At 40.9% G+C, this 27,898-nt stretch overlaps 1 protein-coding gene across 9 annotated transcripts; it reads right to left on the bottom strand.

The window, feature by feature from the left end:
- Nucleotides 1-207: 207 nt before the first annotated feature.
- MAPK15 (mitogen-activated protein kinase 15) lies at nucleotides 208-25,758 on the bottom strand. Of its 9 annotated transcripts, none has more exons than XM_027452846.3 (13): nucleotides 25,511-25,753; nucleotides 22,038-22,136; nucleotides 21,566-21,595; nucleotides 19,115-19,205; nucleotides 17,493-17,623; nucleotides 17,171-17,334; nucleotides 14,079-14,218; nucleotides 11,978-12,035; nucleotides 10,269-10,406; nucleotides 9,299-9,404; nucleotides 5,967-6,267; nucleotides 5,357-5,508; nucleotides 209-1,214 (listed from the first exon to the last, which is right to left on the bottom strand). In XM_027452846.3, exons 1-13 carry the CDS (start codon nucleotides 25,577-25,579, stop codon nucleotides 1,011-1,013), a joined length of 1,683 nt encoding a protein of 560 aa, XP_027308647.1. In that variant the 5' UTR covers nucleotides 25,580-25,753; the 3' UTR covers nucleotides 209-1,010. The 9 variants fall into 9 exon arrangements, with proteins under 9 accessions (XP_071890240.1, XP_027308652.1, XP_071890241.1 ...); XM_027452849.3 differs by having other exon boundaries at nucleotides 25,542-25,574; XM_072034138.1 differs by lacking the exon at nucleotides 25,511-25,753 and adding an exon at nucleotides 22,453-22,562.
- Nucleotides 25,759-27,898: the final 2,140 nt, after the last annotated feature.

The raw sequence follows: 27,898 nt of genomic DNA, 5'->3' as shown, positions 1-27,898 counted from the left end.
ACCCCTGTCCCAAAGTTCTGGAATAGCAATCACTTATCAAAGGTGAAGTGAAGTTTCAGGGACAGAGACTTCTTATAAGAATTTAGGAGTTAAATAAAAAGAATATATTAAAAATCAGCATTAAACCACAAAAACAGTTTTAAAGTTTACTGTATTCCTACTGCTGCCTGATGACAGCTTAACGATGTTGCAGCAATAACATCCCTTGGAACATTGCTTTCTGTAAGAAAAAAAATACCATAATCTTATTCACTGAACAAAATTACCCTTGTATTTCTCCCCCTTCAACAGACTGCAAACATCAATTAAAAGACAGGTTTTTTTCTGTAGTGCAATATAAAGAATTTATTATTGCAACACTTACAAAATATATTAATGCATGGTAGGTAGGGTATTCAATATTCTAACAGAATCCACATATATTTAAAATACTTATCTACTTGATTTTGTTGAAGTAGGCCACCATTAACTTTTTGTTTATTCAGGTTCATTCATTTACCATGAAAGAGTCCTATAGAAATTAGTGTATGAAGGGCTTTAATGTTACCTGCGAAGGGTTTGTTCAGTCTTCTTGGCCTTCAGCAAACAGTTAGTTACTTATTCTGCTCAAAAAAAGTCTGGACTTAGGCAGTGCACCTGAAGCTGCTAAAGAAAGCTGAATATGTCTAAAGATAGTCAAGCATTAAAACATTGCAACCTTCTGTAATTTTTTTGCAATAATTAAAATGAGGAATATGAACTGACAGTATTCAGTGTTCTCAGATTAGGGGAGCAAATAGTTCTGTGTCCTTGTCTGGGAAGACTGTAAGGCAAAGAGATTAGATTCTTTTCCCTGTTGGTTTGTCCAAAGGAAGGTGGTACATTGTTCCATGCAATGAATAAAGCATTTCTCTTCAGCTGGGGTAACTGTCAAATGCCTGTTATATTTGGCTCTTACTTGTTGTTACTGGCTGAGTTAGGGGATTGATGAGATAAGCTGTATTTCACCTGTTTAGGACTCTTCATATTCACTATTCATGTTGTTGTGCAGAATTTGATATTGGAAGACTCTGCAGTGCAGATTTACATATAGTTCCATAGGCCTGGGAGTAACTGCCCATTGATGCTTTTGGATCACCAGCAGCTCCCATATTTGCAGTAACCTGGAACATCTTTTTACTGGATTTCAGAAGGGGACGGACATCTTTGCTGTGAAACTGAGTATTTCTTGGATTCTGTGTGAGAAAGAAAAACAAAGACAGCTAGAAATCTGTAATCGGCATTCTAAAATACAAGTAAGGAACAAAGAATTTGCTTCGGCTGTGGAGTAGAACAGATCTTGAATGTTAATTGACTAACTAACAAAATAGAGTGTTTCATAGTATTAGGAACAGGGTGGCAAGAATGATGTGAGGGAGAAGGGTTTTAAAATGGGAGTATCAGGAATGAGTTAGCAGCATTGGAGCACTGGAGCAAAAGTTCAAAGGTCTGTTTGGCTAGTATTTTGTTTTCAGTGGTAGTGAATGGTTTAAATAAATGTACAAAAGACAGGTCATCCTCATCATTCCCCAGTACATCCTCCTGGCTTCTGCCAGTCAAATGGCTTGGTAAGTGTCTGAGTTGGAAATTGCTTATGGACATTAGCCCATGTGGGGGAAAGTTAACCAAGTATTAATGCTTTAAAATGCATAATACATTACTGTATATATTACTGCAGCTTTAAAGGACAGCTGTCTCACTGCAGCTTATGCTTAGTGAACCGCTTTAGTTAACTGGAAGACACTAAGAGTGGCACTGACTGCTGTCATCCCAGCCATTATAGGAGTCAAATGGCAGAGAACAAGAGTTTCATGAGCCTGACTTGATACTAGAAATGAATGCAAAATGAATGCAGAGCAAGCTGGAATGTCAGAACTTTTCAGCTCCTGCTGAGGCTGACCAAGAAAGATGGAAAAATCAAAATTCACTTAACACATGATTAGCCACAATGCTGATGAGCACCCACCACAATATCTTGTCTCTGGCAATGGTCAGTGTTAGCCTCTCAGGGAACAAATACAAAGCACGTGTAGCATGATCTTCTCCCTCTTATGTGCTTCCAGTAGCATGAAGTTAGTCACAAGTGCCTAGAGAATCTTCAAAACGCATTGTTTATATACATATTTGCACATGCAATAATCTCCACAATCTCACATTGTGGCATTAATGGTTCCACACTTGTTCCTCACATGTGGAATAAATAGTTCTCTACTAATCTCAAAAAGCTTTGAATGGGATTCCAAGGCAGAAAGGCTGAAAGGTGGGTTGTTAGTGTGCACATGTGGACTTACATTGAACTTTGTAGAAATCATGTCTCCTTTGAGCAACTACTCGTATATATTTTTGAATCAATCACAACAGATTGCTGTTACTGGCTAGGTTAGGGGACTGATGAGACAAGCTGTATTTCACTTGGTTAGAACTCTTTCATATTTGCTACTCATATTGCTGGGAGGAATTTGAAATTGGAAGACTCCGCACTGCAGAATTACATACAGTTCCATAGGCCTGGGAGTAATCACCTATCGATGCTATTAATAAGAACAAGCTTGATGCTTAACATTGTCCTCAGCTTGTTTCTAGGTTGAAATAGTTCTAATCTTTCAGAGCTGTGTTCAGGGAAATAGTCTCTTTTAAGGTATGATACTGCATGCTGATACAAAGCAGCTGATCACACCTGACTCTTCTTTGACAGTGTCATCTGTCAGAATTTCTGTCAGAAGTCTCTTCATCCAACTGAACTGCACTCAGCATACATTTTGAATGGTTTGGAGCTCCAGCATGTAGATATTCAAGTATTCTTTTGTGGGGATGTGAGAAAGTCTCACAATAAATAATTCAATCTTTACTGTCACAAAAAGGGTAATTTGTGGTGCCTTATTCCATCTTCTTTTGCCATGATCACCTTGTGTTGGCTAGGCTCTCCTTGAGTTTGTCAGCAGACAACTAGCTCAAGGATAAAGAAAAAGCACGGGCACAGAGTCATTTAAGAACCCAATGAACATGGGAATTTGCACAAAGAAGCAAAGCAAGGAAGAGAGAAGAGGAAGAAGCAGGGGACAGGACTGAAACCTTCATTGTTAAGCAACAGCAGTCCGTTAGGCTGACAATAAAGGTAGTACAAATTCTCCAGCTAAATTTGGAATATCCAACTGTGACAATCAGGTTAAAAAAGGAGTATGCTACCTACATGCTCTGGACTTCACACACCATTATTGAAGAGAATTTAAAAGCAACTGATCTGTGATTCTTGAAGTCAAAGGGAGTTGATGATAACCTGAACAATGCAATGATTTGAAATGGTATTCAAATTCCCACTTGTCTGAAGTGATAAAATTGAAAGCAGAATGGAGTCAAAATTAGCCTGTCCTCTACAAAAAGGGCAAAGGAAAGTATGGTCATTGATCTCAGCACATCTCAAAAGAAGTTGCATTAAAAATTCAAGATGGAAAAAAGAAACAGGAAGAGAATTTGCAGAGAAATTTCTACCTTTTTTATTACAGTTATCTGATAGTTATGATCCATTGTGATTAAGATTTAGAATGGAATAGAATAGTTCACTTGGAAGGGACCTTCAAAGATCATCAAGTTCAACCACCTGACCACTTCAGGGATAACCAGAAGTTAAAGCATATTACTCCCCTATGAAAAAAGGCTGAGAGATCTGGGGATGTTCAGCCTGGAGAAGGCTCCAAGGTGACCTTATTGCAGCTTTTCAATACTTAGAGGGGGCTTATAAAAAGGATGGAGAGCAACTTTTTGCTCGGTCAGACAATGACAGAGCAAGAGGGAATGGTTTTAAACTAAAAAAGAGGACATTTAGATTGGATGTTTGGAGGAAATTTTTCATTCAGAGGGTGGCGAGGAACTGGAACAGGTTGCCCAGAGAAGCTGTGGATGCCCCAACCCTGGAGGTGTTCAAGACCAGGCTGGATGAGGCCCTGAGTAATCTGATCTGCCACCTCCTGTGGCATCCCTGCCCATGGCAGGGGGGTTGGAACTAGATGATCTTAAGGTTCCTTCCAACCCAAGGTGTTCTATGATCCTATAATTAGAGAGGGCATTATCCAAATGTCTCTTGAACACAGACTGGCATGTTAACCACCTGTCCAGAAAGTCTGCTCCAGTGTTTGGCCACCCTCATGGTGGTTAATTTTTCTTAATATCCAGTCTGAACGTCCACTGGTGAACTTCTGTGCTGTTCCCTTGCATTCTATCACTGGTTACCAGGGAGAAGAAACCTATACCTCCCTTTCCATTTCTCCTGCTCAGGAAGTTGTAGAGAGCAATGAAGTCACCTCTTAGCCTTCTTTTCTCCAGACTAGACAACCCAAGTGTCCTCACAGGACATGCCTTCCAGCCCTTTTAGTGGCTTTAGTCGCTTTCAAGTATCTTAATAGATTTTGTATATTGTGGAGCATAGAAGTGTACACAATATTCACGGTGAGGCTGCATCAATGCCAAGTATAGTGGGAGAAATGCCTCTTCTGGCTGGCTGGCTATGCTACATTCAATGCACCCCAAAAATGCAGTTTGCCCTCTTGGCTGCCAGTACACATTGCTGATTATAAAAAAAGTCCTGATTATGAAGCAGAAACCTAGTATTACAAAAGGCTGTGTTACTTTATGTTCTCTAAAGTGCCTAAATCCTTTATTTAAGTTCAACGGTCATTCACAGAACTCCTGCATGAACCTATAAGCACTGAAATGCTCTTATTCAATTCAGAGATGACAATGGATTCATTTGAAAGACTGCGGTTAGACTTAAAATTCCAGGAGAAAGTTTGTGTTTATAAACCCAGAGTAGCTGAAGATCAGCATTACATATGTTGGAGATGTAAGGTTTAAGACACATCTCTGTCTTTGGTGTTTCCTGGTCATTACATGGTCTTCCTCTCAACATGCTGCCTTTTGTACAGAACTTAACTGAGGGTTGTAAACTTCATTAGTAGACATAACACTGGAAATGTAGGTATTGCAACACAGACGACTAGAATATTCAAGCTTCCGTCTCAATCCACTGCATATTAGAGGTAAGTTATGACCAGTTATTTCCAGAAACATCAGTTAGCACACTCCTCAGTGCTCTAGTAAAGGGAACATACTCAGTACAAGACCTATACCATTTGACTGACACTAGATACAGGCAGTGAAATTGCAGTGTGTATCTTTATCATAAGTAATTTTAACTGATGGACAGTAATTTAGTAACTATCAGAGCAATATGACTTGCCTCTCATGTAAGTATCTTTACGAAGCTGCAAATCAAGATATTTTTTGTCTACATCATTTCGGTCCCTGAAAAGTTATCTGTTTTCTGTGCAAGACTGCTACTTACATTACAGAGGTTCTGTACACTTCTAGGAAGTAGCTGAGTATTTGCATTTGTCCATGTGATTTGTCTCCCTGGTTTTCCGTTGTTAGAAGTTTTTGCCTGTTGATGATGTGGTGCAGAATGGTTCCTGATCACAGCACCAGAATTTGCATTACCTGCAGGAGAAAAAAAAACATGAGAGAAAGTAGGAAAATCATGAGGACACAGAACACACTAACTGAAGCAGGGACAGAGTATAAACAGTGAGTCAGCCTCAGCCACAACACTTAATCTCACTAACTGGACAAAAATATTCCGAATAAAATTAGAAAGAAGTTGCAAACAAAACCAGTTCAAAAGAGCAGGGGAAAAGAAAACAGCACCAGAGAAGTAACTGAAGAGAAAACAGAAAAGGTAAAGGGTCAAGACTGAGGCAGCCAAGAGCTAAAAAGAACATTACACACTCAAAAGTCATTCAACAGTGTTTTGCTCTTATGTCATTTTCCTCCCACAGTTTCACTCTCATTTTGCCCTGTTTATTCTTTTTCCTCATTCAATCTATTTTCCTCTTTCTTCTCCATAATAATGCCTCATTATGGTGCATTGCATCCAACTGCAGGATGGTAGTACCTACTTTGAATAGCAATGTGTGTTATGGGATTGTATATCACATTGATCCTTGATCTCTGACATAAAGATCTTGCTAAATCTTCACTCTGGATGGATACTTCTGGCTGGACAGCAGTTGTAGTTCCACTATGCATTTGTGGATTTTTTAGAAGAGGTGGTGTTGGTTCTTTCTGGCTCTTCCTGGTGGGTAAAGTCATAGAATTGGAATATGGAAGAAATGGCCTGGACTGAGATTGACTTAGTTGAATGTTTTCTCTCTGCATTTGCTCCTTTGGATGGCTATTTACTTTCGTTTCAAGGATCATCTACAGAAAGGAAAAGTCAGTTAGACTTAACACTCTACACAGCAAAGCAGAGGAATAAAAAAAAAAAGAAAAAAAAAAAAGAGAGAAACATGCAAATAATTTATTTCATGGGATATGTAAAAATTATAATTTTAAAAGTAATTTAGGGTTGGAAAGAAGATAGAAATAATATTCTTAGTGGAAAGAAAGAATGGGCTGAAGCCTTAAGAAAAAGGATTGGGTCAACAGGCAACTTCAATGCATCTTTAGGGAGAATACCACTACATAAAGTTGCCATTAGCTACAGGAAAGGCAGAATCTATATGGCAAAAGATGGTTAACACTATGCTGTTTCTTACCATTTCTTTCTAGAATTTTGCCAAGTCAATTTCTAAATTGTCAGAGGAACATACATTGCAGTTAGTTCATAATCTCACCTACCTCTACATGGCTATTATCTAGCATTAGAATCCTTGCTGAGGTTTGGAGTCTTGGTACAGACAACCTGCTCTCACCCTCCTCTGATCACAGTCATGCCGAACTTGGCACACTATCATTAGGATTAGTCAAAATGTGTTTCTTAACCTTGTACCTAGATTATCTGTGAATGATCTACTGATGTTTGTAATACCTTTCCTACTTATGCTCAGTACTCATTTTTCTCAGTCATCTGCTCATGACTCCTAACACTTTTTCACAGTAGAGTTTTTTTTTCCTTTAAAGACCTTAAAAGAAATGTTCACTATGTTCACCTTTTTTAAAAAAACAACTTTCTTTTTCCTTTTTAAAAATTTTAATTGCTGTTCATAGAAGCAGTAATGCTTTTTCTCTCTCCCTGGCAAGCTGGTCACCCTTATCAATCTTTCTCATTCTGAGATTTTCTGATCTCTAAGCTTCCTTCTCAACCTTTTCTTCCCACTGACATTCTTTCCAATGCCTGTTTTACTACATTCACTTTCCAGCTCCTGCTTTTCTCACCATCTTCCAGATACTTTGCCTCATAATATTCACAAAATATTCACTGAAAAAAAATAAGGAAAAAAGCCCAAAACAATTTCTTATCCTGAAGTCTTGACTTACTTCCACTTTTGCTGCTCGTTTTATTTCATTGTTAGAGCATTCACTGTTGCTATCCTCCTCCTACTGCCTCACACCACCATTCAATTCAGTCCATTGTGTCCGACAATTAAATCTGATTTATCTTAATTTTGATCTTCTTTCATTCCTTTAAACATTACATTTAAACGGTTACTTTAGTTACTTCTGTTCTCTGCAGAAGTTTCTCTAAGTCTTTCTCATCTTTTCTCTCTTGCTTTGTTTTTTTAAAGCAGATCTCATCTACTCATATTATTTCACTGAAGATGCCAAATCAGCTCCACTGCCAAATTACTGTCAGCTTTTTATTTTCCTTTTGATCTTAACATGTCTGCCAAATAGCATCAAAATACTACCTTTCCTTTCTCCCCCGTACAGCTAAAAGTCCAGTATCAGCTTTTTTTTTTCTTCCCTGATTATTACACTATTTTCTGATTTTTCAAGTACTACTATTTTCCCACATTAATGCATTCACAATATGGCTACTAAAATATCACTGTCTTTTATTATTAGCACTTCATCTATGCTTAATCTTCACTGGGGGAATGGGGAGGCACTGATCTCTTCTCTCTGGTGACCAGCAACAGTACCCAAGGGAATGGCTTGAAGCTGCATCAGGGAACGTTCAGGTTAGATATTAGAAAAAGGTTCTTCACTGAGAGAGTTTTTGGGAACTGGAACAGGCTCCCTAGTGAAGTCATTGTGGCACCAAGCCTGCCAGAGTTTAAAAAGCATTAGGACAACACTCTGAGACACATGGTTTGACTTCTGGGTGGTCTTGTGTGGAGCCAGGGACTTAATGTTCACTGTAGGTCATTTTCATCATGGGATATTCTGTGATTCTGTAATTCTGAAACCTGACTGTTCTGTGTATGTGGTGCATCATGCAATGGCACTTGACTACTCTTGAGCAATAAACATAAATATGTCATAAAAGCTTACATGTAAATCCATAAAGGAGCTCAGAAAGAGAACCAGGATGGGGACCCCAAATAATACCATGCCAAGCTGCTCTCAAGCCAATTCACAGGAACCACCAGCCAGTCAAAGACACATCTGCACAAACTGAGAGGAACACAAGTGCACAATGGCAAATGGGAACTCAAATTAAGGACTCTGGGGAAGCAGACACCTTGACTGGGCCACTCCAAGAGCTGTCTCAGCAAAGCCATCAGCCTTTAATGGTGATGTAATGGCTAGCAGATCAAGCCAGTCTAGTCTAGTCAGTGAATGGCTCAAATAGTCTGGGAGCACAGAGGTGAGTGGGTCTCTAAGGGGATGAGAGCACCTCTGTATCTCTAGGTGTGAGAGCACAAGGAACATCAGCTAAAGGGCCTAGAAAATCCAGGGCAGCTGTATATGTATGCTTGCATGGTCTATACCAGCAATCTGTGTAGGGCTGCTCTCTTGGGGGCTCATATGTTCAAGTGCAGTAACTGGGGGGCCTGGGATGGAGGGGACAGCTACTGGTCAGACAGTGCTTGAGACCAGTTGCTCAGCCAGAGAAGTGAGCAGGATGAGGCTATTGGTGCTATGTTTGTGTGAGTGCTCTGTCTGTCTGTGACCTGTGTGGCTGTCCATTTATGTATGTATATATGTAGTGTGCCTACGTTCTCTGTATGCCTGAGCCTACACGGAATACTTTGAGGCTTTCTAGTGTCTGGACCTGGGGACACCAAGTGGCAACAGCCTCATTTCTTAGGCTGTTGGATCCAGCCTAATATATTTTCCTCTAACACAGTCTTTCTCAGACACCAGGCTTTACAGACTTTTCCCAGTGGGAATCTAGATTTAAACACTTCTCTAAAAAATTATGACAGTATGATAAGAAGCACCAAGCTGTACCTGTAAGTAAGCATGGAAGGGGAATGGAAATAGAAGAAAATGACAGAAATCAGTGTGTCAAGAATTACAGGTTACCTGGAGGATTGAGATTTCAGAAAATAGAAGAATGTACCTCATACAATTTATTTCGATATTCTGCCACAGATAGCTGGATATCATCAACTAAAGGAAGAATCACATCATAATCCAAAGAGGGCTCCCTGGCAGGACAATGAAACCTAAGATGACAACACAACATAAGTCACTAAGACTAAAAACAGCTCTACAGTTTAATACAGTATTACAAAGGATTGTCAGATCACCTAGTGTTCTCTCTAGTCTAAATAGGGTTAGAGACAGTTAGGATTTAGCTTTGTCTTTTTTTCTACCATGGATATAAAGGAAACTTGTGCCAAAAGCAGCTCTATACCATTTCAGCAGACAGCAGAAGAAACGGCGAATTGATACATGTGCGCTTACAGCCCAGAAAGTCAACCATATCCTGGGCTGCATCAAAAGAAGCATGGCCAGCAGATCAAGGGAGGTGATTCTTCCCCTCTGCTCTATTCTCTTGAGACCCCATCTGGAGTACTGCATTCAGCATTAGGGCCCCCAGCACAAGGGCACAGAAGTATTAAAACGAGTCCAGAGCAGGGCCACAAAGATGATCAGGGGTCTGGAGCACCTCTCCTCAGAAGACAGGCTGAGGGAGTTGGGATAGTTCAGCCTGGAGAAGAGAAAGTGCCAAGGAGACCTTATAACAACTTTCCAATATCTAAAGGAGGTCTACAGGAAAGCTGGGGAGGAACTCTTTGTCAGGGAGTGGAGTGATAGGACAAGGAGTAAACTAGAGGAGGGTGGATTTATATTAGATGTAAGGAAGAAATTCTTTACTCTGAGGGTGGTGAGGCAGTGGAACAGGTTGCCCAGATAAGCTGTGGATGCCCCATCCCTGGAGGTGTTCAAGGCCAGGTTGGGTGGGGCTTTGAGCAACCTGGTCTAGTGGGAGATGTCCCTGTCCATGGCAGGGAGGTTGGATCTAGATGATCTTTAAGGTTCCTTCCAACTCAAACTGTTCTATTATTCTATGATATTAGTCTCACCTTTTCACGTAAGGATGCTGAAGGGCCTCCTCTGCTGTCAGCCGTTTATCAGGGTTAAACACTAAAAGTTTCTTCAGAAGATCCAAGGCAGGCAAAGGAGTAGAGGATGGTAAAATCTCCTCAAAAGTTACTCGTTGCCTAGAAGTCAGGAAACAATGATATAAGAACCCAATGTCTAACTCACAGGTAAGTCATGAATTATAGTTCTGGGAATCTCATCAAGGTGACACCTGTCTCCAGAGTTCACTCACAAATAGTGTGTCATAATTCTGGAACACTCAAAAGCACAGGTCTGTGAGTATGACAAAGACTTTTACCTCTTTGATTAGGTTTGGATTCCTTCCTCTCAGTGCTATGAACCTATGTGAAGTGCCTGCCTAACTTTTAAGACTAGTCTTTCTCTTGTTTCAGTGGAAAGAGAGATACAGGTCAGTATGCCAGAACACAGAGTAATGATCAGTGTTGTGGAAGTACTTCTGTTCTTCTTTTGACAATGCAGGAAGCCCAAACTCCTAACTTGCATGTTTCAGTTTAAATGCTGATTCCATGAATCCAACCCTAAGACCACATAAATATATTTCTATATCATTTGCAATGAAAAGATGAAGTTTAAAAATCTGGTTTTGCATTTTTTAAATCCTGAAGATATTTATTAACATAACAAACATGAAAATATTTAATGCATTTCATAGAATCATAGAATCATTTGAAAAAACTGTTTTAAAACATTATTTTTACTCATATTTTAAAACATTTTATTACTCCATGACAACATTATTTTTAGTTTAGAAAAATGATCCAACACGGAATTTGGATTTGGATTGAATGGCTCAGAAAAAATCATGAACAAGATTTCACTTGTTCTTTTACCTAGCTGGATCTGTCTATCAGAACCTAGCCATTTGTATTCCATATTTTCAGGTGAAAAAAAAGAAGCATAAAATCTAGGAGCAGGACTGTCAAAAAAAAGTGCATTTCAGCTAGGAATGAATGGAGTTTTCCAGTAGTTTTATTCCACTGTGGAGAAGGGTTATAGAAACAAGACAGCTCAGAGGTACTGCATTGGGTTGACCCTAGTTGGCAGCTAAGTCCCTTGCTTGCTTACTCACATCCCCACCTCTACACTTCCTGCTTATTGACATGCAGCAGCCCCATTACAGGATTCACTGAGAGGCTAGGAAGTTGTAGACAGTTGTTTAATCTCTGTAACCATATCAGCTACACCAAAAGCACACTGGTACCCTTTTGGATCTTTGAAGTAGCCTCTCTGAGTACAGAGAATCGTGACTAACTTGCTATGGCTTTAAGAGTGTTAAGTTTCCTAACTTTTACTAATCAGGTATGTAATAACTGACTAATTTACTTAAGCAGAATTATCAGGCTTTCCATGTGTGAATCAATGACATTAGATACCTAAAAAAGTCAGGATAGAAAAATTTATAATTTTGAGAAAGTACACATGACAATAGCTTGGAATGTAGGTCCAACCTCATTTTTGCTTTGTTACTCCCAGATTACAATGTCATCACTCTTCTCATCACTCTTTTCTTTTTAAACTTTACATCCCCTCCCTAAAGTCAGGTGAATGTGCAGAGAGCAGAAAGCATTTCTACTGGTGAACTCTGGAAGGTGAACAACAGGTGATTTTTTTGTCCACATTATACAGTAGATTGTTGACTTCTGAGACATATTTAATATACCCAGCTTACCAGGAACTCATGCGGCTAATAACTGAGGCCCTGTAATCTGATTGCATAGCCAAAATATCTGGAATAATGAAAAGATACCATTAATGCCAAGATTAGGGTTACCAGAGCTATACAGTTTATGAAGGAAAGCAAGTGTTTGACATTAACATAAGAATCATAGAATCATTAAGGTTGGAAAAGGCCTCCAAGATCATCTGGTTCAACCATATTCCCACCACCGATATCACCCACTAGACCATGTCCCCAAGCACCACGTCCAACCTTTCCCTAAACACCGCCGGCGACGGTGACCCCACCACCTCCCTGGGCAACCCGTCCCAATACCTGACTGCTCTTTCTGAGAAGAAATTTCTCCTAATTTCCAACCTAAACCTCCCCTGGCACAACTTGAGGCCATTCCCTCTAGGCCTATCGCTAGTTATCTGCAAGAAGAGGCCGACCCCCAGCTCCCCACACCTTCCTTTCAGGTAGTTGTAGAGAGCAATGAGGTCTCCCCTGACCCTCCGGGGTAAACAACCTCAGTTTCCTGAGCTGCTCCTCACAGGACTTGTGTTCCAGGCCCTTCACCAGCTTCGTAGTCCTTCTCTGGACATGTTCCAGGGCCTTGATGTCTTTCCTGAAGTGAGGCGCCCAAAACTGAACACCATACTCGAGGTGTGGCCTCATCAGAGCTGAGCACAGGGGACCGATCACCTCCCTGGTCCTGCTGGCTGCACTGTTCCTGATACAAGCCAGGATGCCGTTGGCCTCCTTGGCTACCTGGGCACACTGCAGGCTCGTGTTCAGGTGAGCGTCAACCAACACCTCCAGGTCCTCTTCCTCTGCACAGCTTTCCAGCCACTCTGCCCCATGCCTGTAGCATTGCATGGGGTTGTTGTGACCAAAGTGCAGGAATCAGCACTTAGCCATGTTGAACCTCATCCCACTGGCCTCTGCCCATGTACACGTTGAAAGAAGAAATTAGCCTAAGAAAGCTCAGTAGGAAATCCTATGGAAGGGGGGTGGAATATTGACTTAAAAACGCTCTTTCATGGTTCCTATTTACTTCTCTGTAGATTTCAGAAACGTGTACTCTTATACCTACATACTTAGAAACACTAGGATATCTGAGGCAAAATGATCTGGCCTGAATCACTTGTGTTTTAAACAGACTACGAGGAATACCAGCTATCAATTTCTTCATTGCACCATTGGGGTTACAATGAACAGTTGCAAGGGGATTTTAGGTTAAGTTGCTGTTATTAGCTTGATTTTCCACATTTGGAATACTCTGAACATATGTCTATTTTGTACTTGTTTGTCTAGCAAAAAAAGAAATGTGTCTCACAACCTTCTTGCTGTGTTTAGGATACAGGACTTTCTGATAGTGAGTCACTTGCCCTGTGGTCTTATCAGAGTGCAAGCCTTCCGGTCATAACATTAGCAACACACTTTTCAATTATATTGCTGAGAATGGTCCTAAAATGCTATTCACATTTTTGTTATTAGTGCAGGCTATTCTAACTTTAGTTTTGGTATTTTCATATACATTTTCATCCATATTTTATTCACAGCAATGAAATCTCCAAGAAAAAACATACATACATTTAAACTAGAATAGAATTATCCAAAACATGTTCTTAAAATAAAGTTAGCTATCTTTCTAAAAACTGTTTGTTAGTTCAGTCAGAACGTTATGTTGCAAAAGTTAGTAAACTGTATGGACTGTTAGACTAGAAGCTATAGAAGACAATCATAATAATAATCAATTTTGGATTTAAAATATACTTTCTCCAGCTTTCAATTCTGTATTTAGACTTCCAGACCAAAAAGCCCAATTTACTGTTATTACAGAAGTCCCTCTGCAGTATGATACTCTGTTTTAAACTGTTACCATCTTACAAATCTCAAAAATGTTTTCAAGCCCTGGTTCTTGTTTCTCATCTAATCAAGTACAGGCCTATGTTCCTCCAACACTAACATTTCACAGATAATCTTCAGCTTCATTGGGAAGATGGTAGAATAACCTACCACAGATATATTTTTCCTGATCCAGCCAGGCTGCTTGCTTTCACTCTTTTTATCTCTTCTCTACATACCTTTCTCCATAGAAGAGTCTTACCTTCTCGGGATGGGGCAGGAATGACCCTCAAGATCTGCTCTATTTGATTCACTGTTGATGTTCCAGGAAAAAGAGGCTTCCCAAGTAGCAGTTCCCCCAGAATACAGCCAATGCTCCACATATCTACCCCTTTAGTGTAGCTACAAATAAAAGAAGAACAGAGTTAGGTTTATTTTTCCAGTACTTGGTATTCATATTGTCTACATTACCTTATTTTGCTAGAAAAATAAGCTTGATTACTCCTTGAGTATGAACAGGTTTTGATTATAGAGTGAATGACACTGGTGAATTATGAAAGTGGCAAGAGCAAAACAGAAAAAAAAAGGCTTATCCCATTAAAAGTATACTCTATAAAACCAGAAAAGGAACTATATTAAAGGTGAATAATAGGATAAGGGAATATATACATTTCACATGATCAATAGTGAAGATATAAGCTGCTGTTTAGAAACAACTGGTAAGAATCATAGAAAGGTTTGGCTTTGCTTGGTTTCTCCCTGCAGATGCAGACTGCACCTCTGCACTCTCTCTGTAAAGCCGACCTTGCTTCCAGAGCTCATGTATTTTCTTTTTCTGCCCTACTTCCTGAAGGAATCCCCTGTTCAGCCAGGCCGGTCTTCTGCCCCATTTACTTGACTTGTGGCACAATGGGATTTTAAAAGGTGACTGTGGAAGAAGCTCTCATGGGCCCCTGGACTCTCTAAATCCGATTCCCAGGGAACACTGCTAACTAGCTCTCTAAGAAGCTTAATGTCTGCTCTCTTAAAGTCCAGAGTGGCAAGTCTGCTGACCTTTCTTCTCCTTACCCCCAAAATTTTGAACTCCACATTGCCTGCCCTGCCTATCCCTCCTGAACAGCCAATAGCCCTCCATCCCAGCACTCCAGTCATGGAGCTCATCCCACCAAGTCTCACTAATATCGACGATATCATAACTCTACGAAAGGTCCAAAGCTTCCAGTTCATCCCATTTTTTCTTGTTACTGTGTGCACTCTTCTACAAGCATTTCAGATGTGTTCCTGAACTTGCAGTGCTCCCTGGAGTGGCATAGATGCTCCTATTAACCTTGCCACCCTAAAACAGTGCTGTGCCATTACTTGGCTTAACCACAGTATTCCTAATGGTACTCCCACATCAATCCTAGTTTAAAGCCTTCTCAATCGGTCTTGCCAGGTTACAGGCCAAGAAACATTTCGCCCATTGACAGAAGTGGATCCCGCCAGGTTACATCGTTGGCACCCACATGAAAGAGGAGAAGTGGGTAATAGTCTAAAGGCTGTATCATGCTCAAAAGCTATACAGAGATATAATCTGAAACATAGATCTGCACCCGAAGGAGGAAATTTCTGAAACAGAAATCATTAAGAAAATGAAAGGTGAAAGCTACCTTATATAAGGCAATGATCCTACCTCTTTGCCTACTAGATATATTCATATGTCCTAGCAGTATTTGTACCAAGCTGCACACACACACGATTTCAGCTCCATGCAGTCTGCTCTTCTTTTTTGAATGCCATCTCATTATATACTTTCTGCTCTCAAACTCTCCATCTCTCCAAGTGAAGACTCAGAATTGATGACCATTTTCTCCCACACTCTCCTACATACTTTAGATTCTCTGTTCTGTGCTTACCCTCTCACTTTTTTTTTTTTTTTTTTTTTTTTTTTGTGTGTGTGTGTGTTTTTTCTTTTTTCTGCTACATGCTGGACTACATATGCTCATCTGGAAATATGAGATCTGATACTGACTTAGATGCTACAGATCATATGATGGACCAATTAGGTACTATACAGTAACTGGTCTGCAGTAACTGTCCATGTATAGATTCATATCTCACATCTTACCTACCTTTAAGGCAGGCAGCTCACTTCTTTCCTAGAAAGTAAGAATCTTCAAATGTTCTGTAACATAACCTAGCAAAAGCTCTTTCAAATGAGAAGTTGATAAAGAGAAGCTAGCTTATGTCAGCCAACTCAAAAAGACATTTGGACTGTGGATGACTATGCAGTCATCCAACAAAGCCAAAATATGTATGAAGAGTTCTGGAAGACTAAATACCACTTCTAGAAATGGGATGAGAAACTCTGAAGTGTTAGTAGTAGGTCTGTTCTCATAGCTTGATGGCTAAATATGCTTCAGTGAGTTGTAAAGAAAAAGACAGTTATGCTGTGTGCCCATGCATCACATAACAGAATGGGAACATCCCATAATGCTTATTCTGCTTTCTGTTGTTGCTGCAGCAAGCAGAGAAGGAGTGGTATCATCCCAAATGAAGCATCTACAACGAAAGCAAAAGATTAATAATTCCAATTTCCCTCAGCTAGCTATGCATCACCCTCATTTGAAATTGATAGAGATTGTATCTGCAGTCTTCTTGCCATATCAGCTGTTACAGCTGAGACAAACTTATTTTCACTTCATGTTTCTTTCCCTAGTCCTAGAAGGAGAGCAGAAACTGCAGAGTTCTTTAAGCAAGTGAGCAACCAAACATAAAAGACAGTATGAACAAGCAAAAACTCAAAAGAAAAAAAAAACAACCTTCCCCAACCACCCACACTCCCCCTCAAAAACAAACAAACAAAAACCTACAACAATAGAGAAGTATCAGCAATACTCTAGGGAAAATCCTCTTTAGGGAAAAGTAGAATAGGCTAAAACTTGCAACTCCGTTGGCAGGGAAAAGAAAAGTAGTGCTTGAAAACAAGCAACAAAATGAAGAGGAAAAACCTGCTTCCCGGAGTCCTTAAAGAAAAAATTGGAAAAAGAGGACTGAAGTATTAAAAATTTTGTAAAGATGCAGATTTAAATGGGATAAAGAGTAAGTCTGGTGGGAGAAAGGACAACAAACAGATGAGCTGATAATGTAGGTAAATTGGCAATCTAAGAGGCCAGAGGGGAAATGTACATGAAATGAGAGATTTTTCTGTTGCAGAACAGAAGTTTAAATGCATGCTGAGGAACTGAACCTGTGATAAGACATTGCATCTGAGAACATTTGAAATTAACAGATTTAAGACTTCCCAGTCAATTACTTTTCCCAGCAGTGAAGAAATTATACAGTCCCATCCCTTTACTCATAACAAGCAGTTACCTCCGAGAGGAAAGTAAGATCTCAGGGGCTCGGTACCAGCGTGTTGCCACATACTCTGTTAAGGCAGGGTTGCCTTGATCCTCATTCATGTGACACAGAGAACGGGCCAGTCCAAAATCACAAAGTTTTACAAAGCAGTCTGCATCCAGCAAGATATTGGAAGGCTGAATTGAACAAAGGAAAACTAATAAGCTCTTTACTCTCTGAATTGCATTAGGTTATTATCAAAGTTCTTATACTAGTCTAATTCTTTTCATACTTTTCCATTTAGTGTTTAACACAAAACTTGAGTGAAGGATAAAGACTAGTGACTGAAATATACCTTCTGATCTCTGTGAATAACATTTCCTGAGTGGATGAATTTAGTTGCTTTCAGAAGTTGGTAGAGAATGTAACACTTGTGGATGTCTTTCAGTAAATTTCCCTTCTTAATCACAGCATGTAAATCTGTCTCTGTAATACACATCAGTAAAGGATTATAAAGTTATGAATATGTACCTCAAAACAAGGCCAGAATAGACCATTGTACAAACTGTAACCTCCCGAGTGCATTCTCAGTGGAAGTTAACATGACTGATAGTACCCCAACAGAACCACAGAATCATAGACTCTCCTGAGTTGGAAGGGACCCACAAGGATCATTAAGTCCAACTCCTGGTTCCGCATGGGACCACCCAAAAATGAAACCACATCTTTCAGAGCATTGTCTAAATGTTCTAACACTGGATGTCCCTGGAGAGCCTGTTCCAGTGCTCAAACACCCTCTCAGTGAAGAAACTTTTCCTAATATACAATCTAAACCTCCCCTGATGCAGCCTCATGCTGTTCCTTCCAGTCCTTATCAACTGGTCATCCCCTCCACTCCCCCCCACGATGAAACTGTAGACCACGATGAGGTTGCTCCCCAGTCTCCTCTTCTGTAGGCTGAACAAACCAAACGACCTCAGCCGCCCCTCGAATATCTTGCCCTCCAGATGCTTCGCCGTCTTTGCAGCCCTCCTTTGGACACTCTCTGTTTTATGTCCTTCTTATATCTTTATGTCCTTCTTCCAAAACTGCACACAGTACTCAAGGTGAGGCTGCACCAGCACTGAGTAGAGTGGGACAATCACTTCCTTTGACTAGGTGTGTAGTAATGCTGTGCCTGATGCACCTCAGGATACAATTGCCCCTTTGGCTGCCAGAGCACGCTGTTGACTCATATTCAACTCGCTGTCAACCAGAATGCCCATATTGCTTTCCATGGGATTGCTCTCCAGGCTTATCATCCCTCAGTCTGTACATATATTCAGGTGCAGAATCTGACACTTACTCTTGTCGAACTTCATGCAGTTGGTAATTGCCCAGACCTTTAATTTGTCGAGATCTCTCTGCAAGGCCTCTTTACCCTCAGTGGAGTTAACAGCTCCTCCTAATTTAGTGTTGTCCACAAACTTAGTACACCTTCGAGTCCAGCACCCAAGTCATTTATGAAAACATTAAAGAGAACTGGCCCTAAAAAGGAGCCCTGAGGAACCTCACTAGGGACTGGAATCAGTATGAGTCAGTGACTGCAGTCTCTGTATTGTCAGTTCAACTTGCCGCTTATGCCACAGTAATTGTTCCATTATTGCATATTTTTCTTACAGTAAAACTGCATGTAGTCTCTTCTATATTCTATTCTATTATCCTTTCTGTCTCTGTAAGTCTTCTAATCAGTTGCTCGCTGCCTTCCTTCTTCCATCTCAACTAGCTAGTTCTCTCATTATTATTCCCTTCAAAGGTTCACTGCTATTCCCACCTAATCACAACAGGTATACACAAAAAACCTGTATTGCTCCAACTTACAAGTCTACTTACATGAATATTCATGTTAATCATTAACACATTACTACCACAGGCAGGAACAAAGATAACTCATAAGACAGGATGCATTTAAATGGCTGACACAACACTAAGTCTCACCCATGGACTCAAAGATGAGGTAGATGTCTTTGTCATTCTGAGCACGGATAACATCAAGCAGCTTGATGATATTTGGATGTTCTCCAAATTCCTGCAGAGGGAAGAGACCCAACTGTCAAAATCAAGTGTTTTTCTCGTGAATCACCAGAAGTACTGTAATTCATTTCATTTTGTATAATTCTCTAGCAGAAACATTAACATGTTATTTCCTTCATTATGCTTCTACTGTAATACTGAAAATGTATTTAAGCTTGCTCCAGTATGAAACCAATCAGTCTAAAACTCTGTATGATATATACATTAGTACTATAAATCCCTCTACAGCATGTATGGATAAAATCCAGTCAACATTATGCATCTTATATTTCCTACTGAATGTAAAGAATTATTGTGGTAGTGCAAATTTAACAGAGGTGCCATCACCATTCATAATTAAAAATCCTAACTAACCAGAAAGGGTTTACTTGAAGGCAGGCTGAAGCACTACACAGACTGCAGTGATTGAACTGATTGTAATGGGAGATCAGGCAGCTACCATACTCAGAGATACAGAAATACAAGTATTTTAAACTGGGAATGAATTCACACTTGCAGATTGACAATACTGTCAAGACCATTTACTTTGTCCTCAACCTTACAGCTTTTACTTCCTATAGCTAACACCTCTCTAACACCTCTTCACAGCCAGAGACACTGTGAGCACTTCACAATATGCCAATATTTTCATGAGCTACCCATTGTAGAAAATAGTACTTACCACTTAGAAAAGAATCATCAAAATGCCCAGATTGTGAATCAACATTTCTCAAATATAATGAACTTCATCAAGTGCATTAACTGTCTTTATGATAAACATACAGATGAAACTAAGGAATCATTACGTACAGGAAGGAATTTGCAGAGGCAAACAATTTAAGAAAAACATCCAGTTACCAATGAAAGAATATTTTTTACAACTTTCACCCTGTGCTCTCTCAGTCCTGAATTTTAAGTTAGAGCTTAAAAAACCTTCAAAAAGAGAAGGTGTAAACTCAAATTCTTAAGACTATTGAGAACCAAAAGCCATGAAAGTCAGGGCTTAATGGTACATTAACCACCTTCTCCCAAAACATCTCGGTCTTTCATTCAGGAGAGATAACCTTCTCTTTCTTCTCACAGCTCTTTCTCCACCCATCTACTCCAGAAGTGCTACACTTTCAGAGATGATTTAACTCAGAATCAACCTCTTAGGAACTGTTCTCACGTTTGTGAGAACACTTTCTCACTTTGCTCTTAAGACTGTTGCTTTTACTTCAGGCTTAAAGAATAATAGGAAACTTAAAAATCTCATATCTTCTGTACTTAAACTTGACAGTCACAGGAAACAGCCTGTGAGCCCTGCTTTGCTTGTGTCTTTAGCTAATCATATTTTAACAACATTATCACTATTCCAAAACATTGATGTTTCTACATGGTAAGTCCATGGAGGAATGGACAAGTAATTTTAATGCCACTGCTAAGGTAATTAGGCCCAGCGTGTGGTTAACTATATTCAAACATGAGCAGCTGTAAGTAATTTCATACAGAACTTACATTTTCAGTTTTGCTTTGATTACTTCAAGTGGTCAAGTTTCTTTCACACAGAACCACAGAATGACAGAATTGTAGGGGTTTGAAGGGACCTTAAGAGCTCACTGGGTCCAACCGCCCTGCCAAAGCAGGTTCCTTAGAGCACGTTGCCCAAGTAGGCGTCCAGATGGGCCTTGAATATCTCCAGAGAAGGAGACTCCACAACCTCCCTGGGCAGCCTGTCCCAGTGCTCTATCACCCTCGCCGTGAAGAAGTTCTTTTGCATGTTGGTGCAGAACTTCCTGTGCTCCATTTTTTAACCATTGCCCCTTGTCTTATCCCCACAAACCACTGAAAAGTGGTTGGCTAAATCCCACTGTCTTACACACTTATGATATTTGTAAACATTGATAAGATCCCCTCTCAGTCTTCTCTTCTCAAGGCTGAACAGACCCAGGTCTCTCAGTCTTTCCTCATTGGGAAGATGCTTCAGGCAATGTGATGTGTTCTTTCCATGTGATGGAGGAAAAACATTTTGTCATGTAATCTTCTTAAATGCCCCAGCCCCATCTCTGAGTAGTGGCATTTAAAATTTAAGAAAAATACTTTCCATCGACAAGGAAGGAAGAAGTGACAGAAAGTGCTAGTCTATATGCCGATCACAAAGAAGGTATATTGCTAAAAAAAGTGAAAAAGCAGGGCATGTCTCAAGGGAAAAACAAGACCAACTCTCCATTTCATTCCGGTGCTTTTGCCCAGTCATGGAAAGACTGCTTGTCAAGACATTGCAGAAAAGAAGGGAAAAGAAACGTCAGTGATGATCATTTTGAAAAAGGATGGGAAGAAAATATGTGAACAGAGATAATTAAAAATCAAAGAGTAGGAGGGAAAAATGGACCTTACCCGTAGGAACATAATCTCTCGAAATGTTCTCTAGAAATAAACAAAAAACATTTATTATAACATCAACAGAATGACAAAAGAGAGTATGGACTTCCAATGACAGAGACAAACCCATTCTCATTTCTACAGTAAATGGAAGCTCCATGTGGTAGACAGGCTTGGAAAAAACTGTTTGCTCTCTATAGAGTCACAAGTGGGCTATGGAAGTCTGGACACTACAGAACATCATTATAAGGGAGAATCAAATTGTGCATGCCTATAAAGACACTTTTTCCTCAGTGACATTAAAAAGTAGTCTATAGCTATTAAGATATACAAAGCCTGACATTTATTGCTCCTTTTTATCCTATTGCAGCTGTAGACTATACTACTACATAATTGTCAAATAACTAGTATCTTTTGGAGACATAAATCCTGAAAGTAATGATGAATTCCTTTTCCCTCAGGACATGTTATAAGAATGATACCTCACCTGAGCATCTGTTCTGTTCCTGAAGGCATCAAAAATCTTTTTAACAGCAACTATTTCTCCTGTCCTGCGATCAATTGCTTTCCATACAATGCCATAAGCCTAGGGAGGGAAGAAGGACAGATTAATAGTGTACTACAACATCTTACACTGAGTTCAAACCTTCAGCACAGAAGCAGAATGAACTCAACAGAGCTTCAAATCACCAGCTACCTAGAAGAAAGAGAAACTAGGCCAATAAGTACTACTTGGTTGATTTGAGAACTACGAACATCCATATTGTGTCTGACCAAAGGACCACAAGGTCCAGCATCCTGGCCCCCAAAGCAGCCAATAGCAGATGTATATGAGTAAATATATAACAATGATCCCCCTTTACAGCTTCCTGGCCTCTAGTTATTTTTGGCTGAGGCTCTACCTGAGCCAGAGATGGTTTCAGTGTATTTGACAAAGTCTCCATAGATGTGTCTTCCATTAACATGACAACTTCCTCTTCACCCCATGCTGAAATATCAACAACAACATGCTGTTCCAAGGAGAATGTTTTCACCTTTAAGAAAGAAACCTTGTTGTGACATAGGAATCACTAGATCAGATCACAATAGAATGTTCTTCCTATTTCTGGGTTATGATCTTAAATAAAGACATAAAAAGATGATTCTAGTGACTATAAAACAACCACGAGGTAAAAACTTGTGGAATAACTTCATTGTATGGGAAATATCTTCTTAGTGTCTGCTGGTTAAGAAATCATCTTCAACCATCAGACCCATGACATACAGCAAACACACACAACAATAGCAATACATCTCATTAGCTGTATTGTATTAAACAGGTGTCCATGCACTGTATTTTCAGAAGTACTTATCGCTGTTCTGTTTCAGCACTGCTATGGCTAATCCTAAACTGCCCTATCAACTAATGGAACTTCTGCTGCAAGACACAGGTTTGCCATATTAAGAATGTCTTTCCTAAAACAGTTGAACTTCCTATTTGCAGGAACCAGGCAAAAGGAGAGAAATCTAGAGTATAGCAAAATGAAGTTAAAATAATATAAGAAAACAGAAAGGATACTTCCAATTACACAGCTGATGTGACCAGAAATAGACATCTGTCATGCATACAAAAAAGTTTGTCTGCTTAAGATCCTGAACAAACATATCCTCTCCTGAAAATTAAATGGAAAAAAAAAAAAAAAAAGATACAATCACCAACAACCTAGTACTAAAAACCTAGCACTAAAACACTTATTTGATGTACATATACTCCAGTGGCTTGCACTTCATGATGCATAGCCAAGGACCTGAACCCATACTGCAGAACCACAAATATTCTTGGGAGTCTGCCTTGATGTCACTAACTGAGTATTTAAGTACAAAAATCACTCACTATCGTATATTGGAGCTGTTTTACTTTGTAAAAATATTTAAACATTAACTGGGCAACTGAGTGACAAATGACCCTGATGTGAAGACATAAGGCATTCCCTAGAATGTGGAAACTTAAGATTTAAATCTATGACCCCCAAATAAATAAATAAATAAATAAATAAATAAAAGATGGTGAAAGGCGTAAAGGGGAAGACGTGTGAGGAGCGGCTGAGATCACTTGGCCTGTTCAGCCTGGAAAAGAGGAGGCTGAGGGGAGACCTCATCGCAGTCTACAGCTTCCTCACGAGGGGGAGTGGAGGGGAAGGCACCAATCTATTCTCTTTAGTCACCAGTGGTAGGACCCGAGGGAATGGTGTCAAGCTAAGGCAGGGGAGGTTTAGGCTAGACATCAGGAAGAGGTTCTTCACTGAGAGGGTGGTCGCACACTGGTACAGGCTCCTCAGGGAAGTAGTCACTGCACCAAGCCTGTCGGAGTTTAAGAAGCGTTTGGACTGCGCACTTAATCACATGGTCTGAAATTTTGCGTAGACCTGTGTGGTGGCAGGAGTTGGACTTGATGATCCTTATGGGTCCCTTCAAACTTGGGATATTCTATGATTCTATGGAAATGGATCTGTACCACAAGGTAAACTGAGTAATCACCATTTGCAAGTATCATACTAGTTAAAACAGTCATCTAGAATAAGGAAAACTCAAGTTAAATTTCCTGTTGCCTCAGCAGACAACACAGCCTTTAACTTGAAAAGATTATGAACAGTTTGAATTCCCTTACTGTGAAGCTTATCCCCCTTGCTGCTGCACTTCTCTGCTCTATTTTTCTGGGCAGTGCTCACGTGTTTCAGGGCCTTTTGACAGTCTTTTAAACACTCACATAAGTTCATCAGCTGTGGAATTTTGCCAATACATATAGAGCTTTCTGCATATGAGAGGCAGGAAATGCAAGCATTTAGGAGACTGGCACTACCTGAGTTAAGAGCTTGACAAGCAGTTTTCATAATGTCAGTGGTGGCCTGAAGCCACTAAGATCCTTTAAGGATGCCACTGTATTCTTGTGAAACAGTTTCCAAATGGAATCCTCAATTTAATTTTTCAGATGAAAGAATAATGCCAATTTTGTTCAAAGAACGTAACACCTTAAAAGATATATTACATTCAGTCAGAGGGAGAAAGCTGATAAGCACTGAAAGTATGGCAGCAAACCTCAAGTCAGAGGCAAACCTGGAATGAAATACAGCCACAGGAAAGATCTTGATTTCAAAATGAGAACAGACAAAGCATTGTCTTAGTGGATAAGGATGACAATGTGCCTCTCTCAAGTGCCCCCATGTAATTGCACATGAAATCTGTAACTACTGGTATCGACACAGCTAAACAACGGCAAAGAGTTGCTAGAATAGAGAAAAACAGCTAAATCAATAAAGGCTTAGAGACTGAGGAGAAAGAGCCTACAAACGAGCTTTGGCTCACATAAAAATATGTAATTTTATGTGAAAAAAATTACTTGATGTGGCATTGTACCTTAAATAGTCGATTTACAGTAAATGTGAAAGAATTTGACAGACACAAACAGAAAATCTTTTTGAGGCTCAGACTCATTTCACTAATAAACTAGGTGTACTAAGGTGTACTAAGTGTACTAGCATTGCTTTGTGTGGAAACACAGAAGTATAGCATAAAACATGGGAATGGTTCTCAGTAAAGTACAAAACAAAAAATCTGGTGCGAAATTTACACCTATCTTCAGTTTCATATGCTACAATCACAACATTTTAATTGCTGATTTTTTTAAGAACAAAAAGAGAAAAAAGAAGCCCCAGAAAGTTCTCGATTTGTTATTTGCAATACGATTTGTGATTTTTAAGGTTTAATAAGCATTACAAAGCCCTTTTTTTTTCCAACTGGTACACTCTGAGGCATCCAACACCAGGCGCGGTTCCGGTCAGCGGCACGGACCGGGGCCGGAAGCGAGACCGAAGCCAAAGCCGCCACCGGCCTGGGCACCGGCCTAGGGGGGCGTGCCCGCGCTGCAACGCAGGACCCCGCCGCGCATCTCCCCAGGCTCCCAAGGGCCCCCGAGGCGCTCACCCCTTTGCCCAGCCGCCTCTTGATCTCGTACTTCTGGGAGACGAGCGCCTCCACCTCCGGCACGCTCATGGCGGGGCAGCCGAGGCAGCAAACGGCGCCGCGCCGCGCCCGCCCCGTTGTTTTCCGCTGCTATGGAAACAGCCGCGCCGCACGGCGCAGGCGCAGAGCGCGACCCCGGCCGGCCGGCGGGCAGCGGCTGCTGTGGCGGTCAGGCTGCCTCCGTTCCTCCGCGCTGCCCCTCGGCGGTGTGGCCGCGAGGAGCTGCCGCGGGCTGGGCCGTGGCTGCGCCGCGGCTGCTGGTTGAGGGGGCGGCTGGTGGAGCGCAGCGCGGCCGCCGGCGGAGGGCTCCCCTCAGGCAGCGGCGGGTTGCGGCCGTGGTGCCGCTCGCGGCTCCCAGGGGTGCGGCGGAGGAGTGTAAAAGGTCTTCAGCGTATCCCGCCCTGCGCCTTCGTCTTACAAACTTGTAATGAGCGTGCCGGTGTGAGCGGGAGCTGTCCGACTTGCTCGCTGCACCTGTTCCAATGCACAGTAACGTTTCTCTCTCTCTCTCTCTCTTTTTTTTTTTTTTTTTTTTTTTAATCTATCAGTTGTTAGTGTAAATGCCTACAATGCAAGTCGTTCCTTCCTTCCAGTATGCTCTGGCAGATATTGTTTCCCATAATATCGATGCTGACAAACTGATCTAAGTATGGATTAGCTAAGTGGATGGTTAGGTGGAGTGAAAATTCAACTGCTGGAATTAGACAGTTGTCATCAGTGACACAAAGACCGGCTGGAGGTCAGTCACTGTAATGCTTTAAAGTAGGGGTAAATACAGGGGCCAGTACTGTTTGGCTTCGTCATTAATCACCTCGATAACGGGCTAGAGCGCAGTCTCAGCAAATTTGCAGATTATATGAAACAAGGAGGAGAGGTTATTACAGCAGATAGTTGTGCTACTATTCAGGGGGACCCTGACAGGCTGGAGAACCAGGCCAAGAGGAATCACATGAAGTTCTGCACTGAAAAATGCCTAGTTCTGCACTAGAGGAGGAGTAATTGTTTCCACCAGTACAAGCTGGAAACAGATGGTCTCGAAAACTGCGTGGCAGGAAAGGACCTGGAGGTCCTCGTGGACAGTAAGATGACCATGAGCCAGTAATGTGACCTTCCAGTAAAGAAGGCCAAGAACATCCATAGGACATTGAGGTGGTTGAGTGAGTCCAGAGGAGGGCAACGAAGCTGGTGAGGGGCCTGGAGAACAAGTCCTGCGAGGAGCGGCTGAGGGAGCTGGGGTTGTTCAGCCTGGAGAAGAGGAGGCTCAGGGGCAACCTTCTCGCTCTCTACAGGTACCTTAAAGGAGGCTGTAGTAAGATGGGGGTTGGTTGATTCTCCCATGTGCCTGGCGAATGGGCTAAAGTTGTGCCAGGGAAGGTTTAGGCTGGATATTAGGAAGAACTTCTTTACTGAAAGGGTTGTTAGGCATTGGAATGGGCTGCCCAGGGAAGTGGTGGAGTCACCATCCCTGGAGGTCTTTAAAAGATGCTTAGATGTAGAGCTTAGTGATATGTTTTAGTGGAGGACTGGTTAGTGTTAGGTCAGAGGTTGGACTAGGTGATCTTGGAATCTCTTCCAACCTAGATGATTCTGTGATTCTGTGATCCTGGGCTGCACTAAGAAGAGACTTGCCAGTTGGTTGAGGCAAGTAATTCTTCACTTTTACTGACCACTGGTGAGACCGCTTGTTGAGTACTGTGTCCAGTTCTGGCCTACCAAGTGCAAGAAAGACAGGAACATAAAGAAGTGTGCCCAGCGAGGGGCCACAGAGATATAGCCTTAGAACATCTGTGATAATTGGAGAGTGTGATTGTTTAGCCTGTAGAAGGCTCCAGGGAATCTTACCAATGTGTTTAAATGGTGGAGAGGGTGATGGGAGGCAGAGCCATACTCTTCTGAAATTGAAATTTAAGAAATTCCATTTAAACATAAGAAAGATTTTTTTTTCTTCTGTGACCATGGTCAAGCAGTGGAACAGTTTGCACAAAGAGGCTGTGGAGTCTCCATCCTTGCACATGTTCAAAAGCTGCTGAAGGTGTCCCTGCTCTGACACTCCTGTGAGATTGCATCCTCAACTATATTTTGATTATTTATAAAATATCCCTTTGTGCCTACTCAAACTTAGAGTAAGGGTGACCTCTAATATCATTGCTGATGAGATAATCACAATCCAGAAGTGTTCAGCTTGAAATGTGAATGTAACAGCAGGCTACTAGAATTTTGCTTCTCCAGTGAAACACTGAAGCAAGAAAAGAATGAGAAAAAAGCAAAAATTTATATCGAATCACAGAATGACAGAATTGTAGGGGTTGGAAGGGACCTCAAAAGATCATCGGGTCCAACCTCCCCGCC

This window comes from Anas platyrhynchos, chromosome 2 (assembly GCF_047663525.1).
Source record: "Anas platyrhynchos isolate ZD024472 breed Pekin duck chromosome 2, IASCAAS_PekinDuck_T2T, whole genome shotgun sequence".
Classification (NCBI taxonomy): Eukaryota; Metazoa; Chordata; class Aves; order Anseriformes; family Anatidae; genus Anas; species Anas platyrhynchos.
Note: the sequence above shows the minus strand (reverse complement) of the source record. Positions and strands in the feature narration are given on the sequence as shown.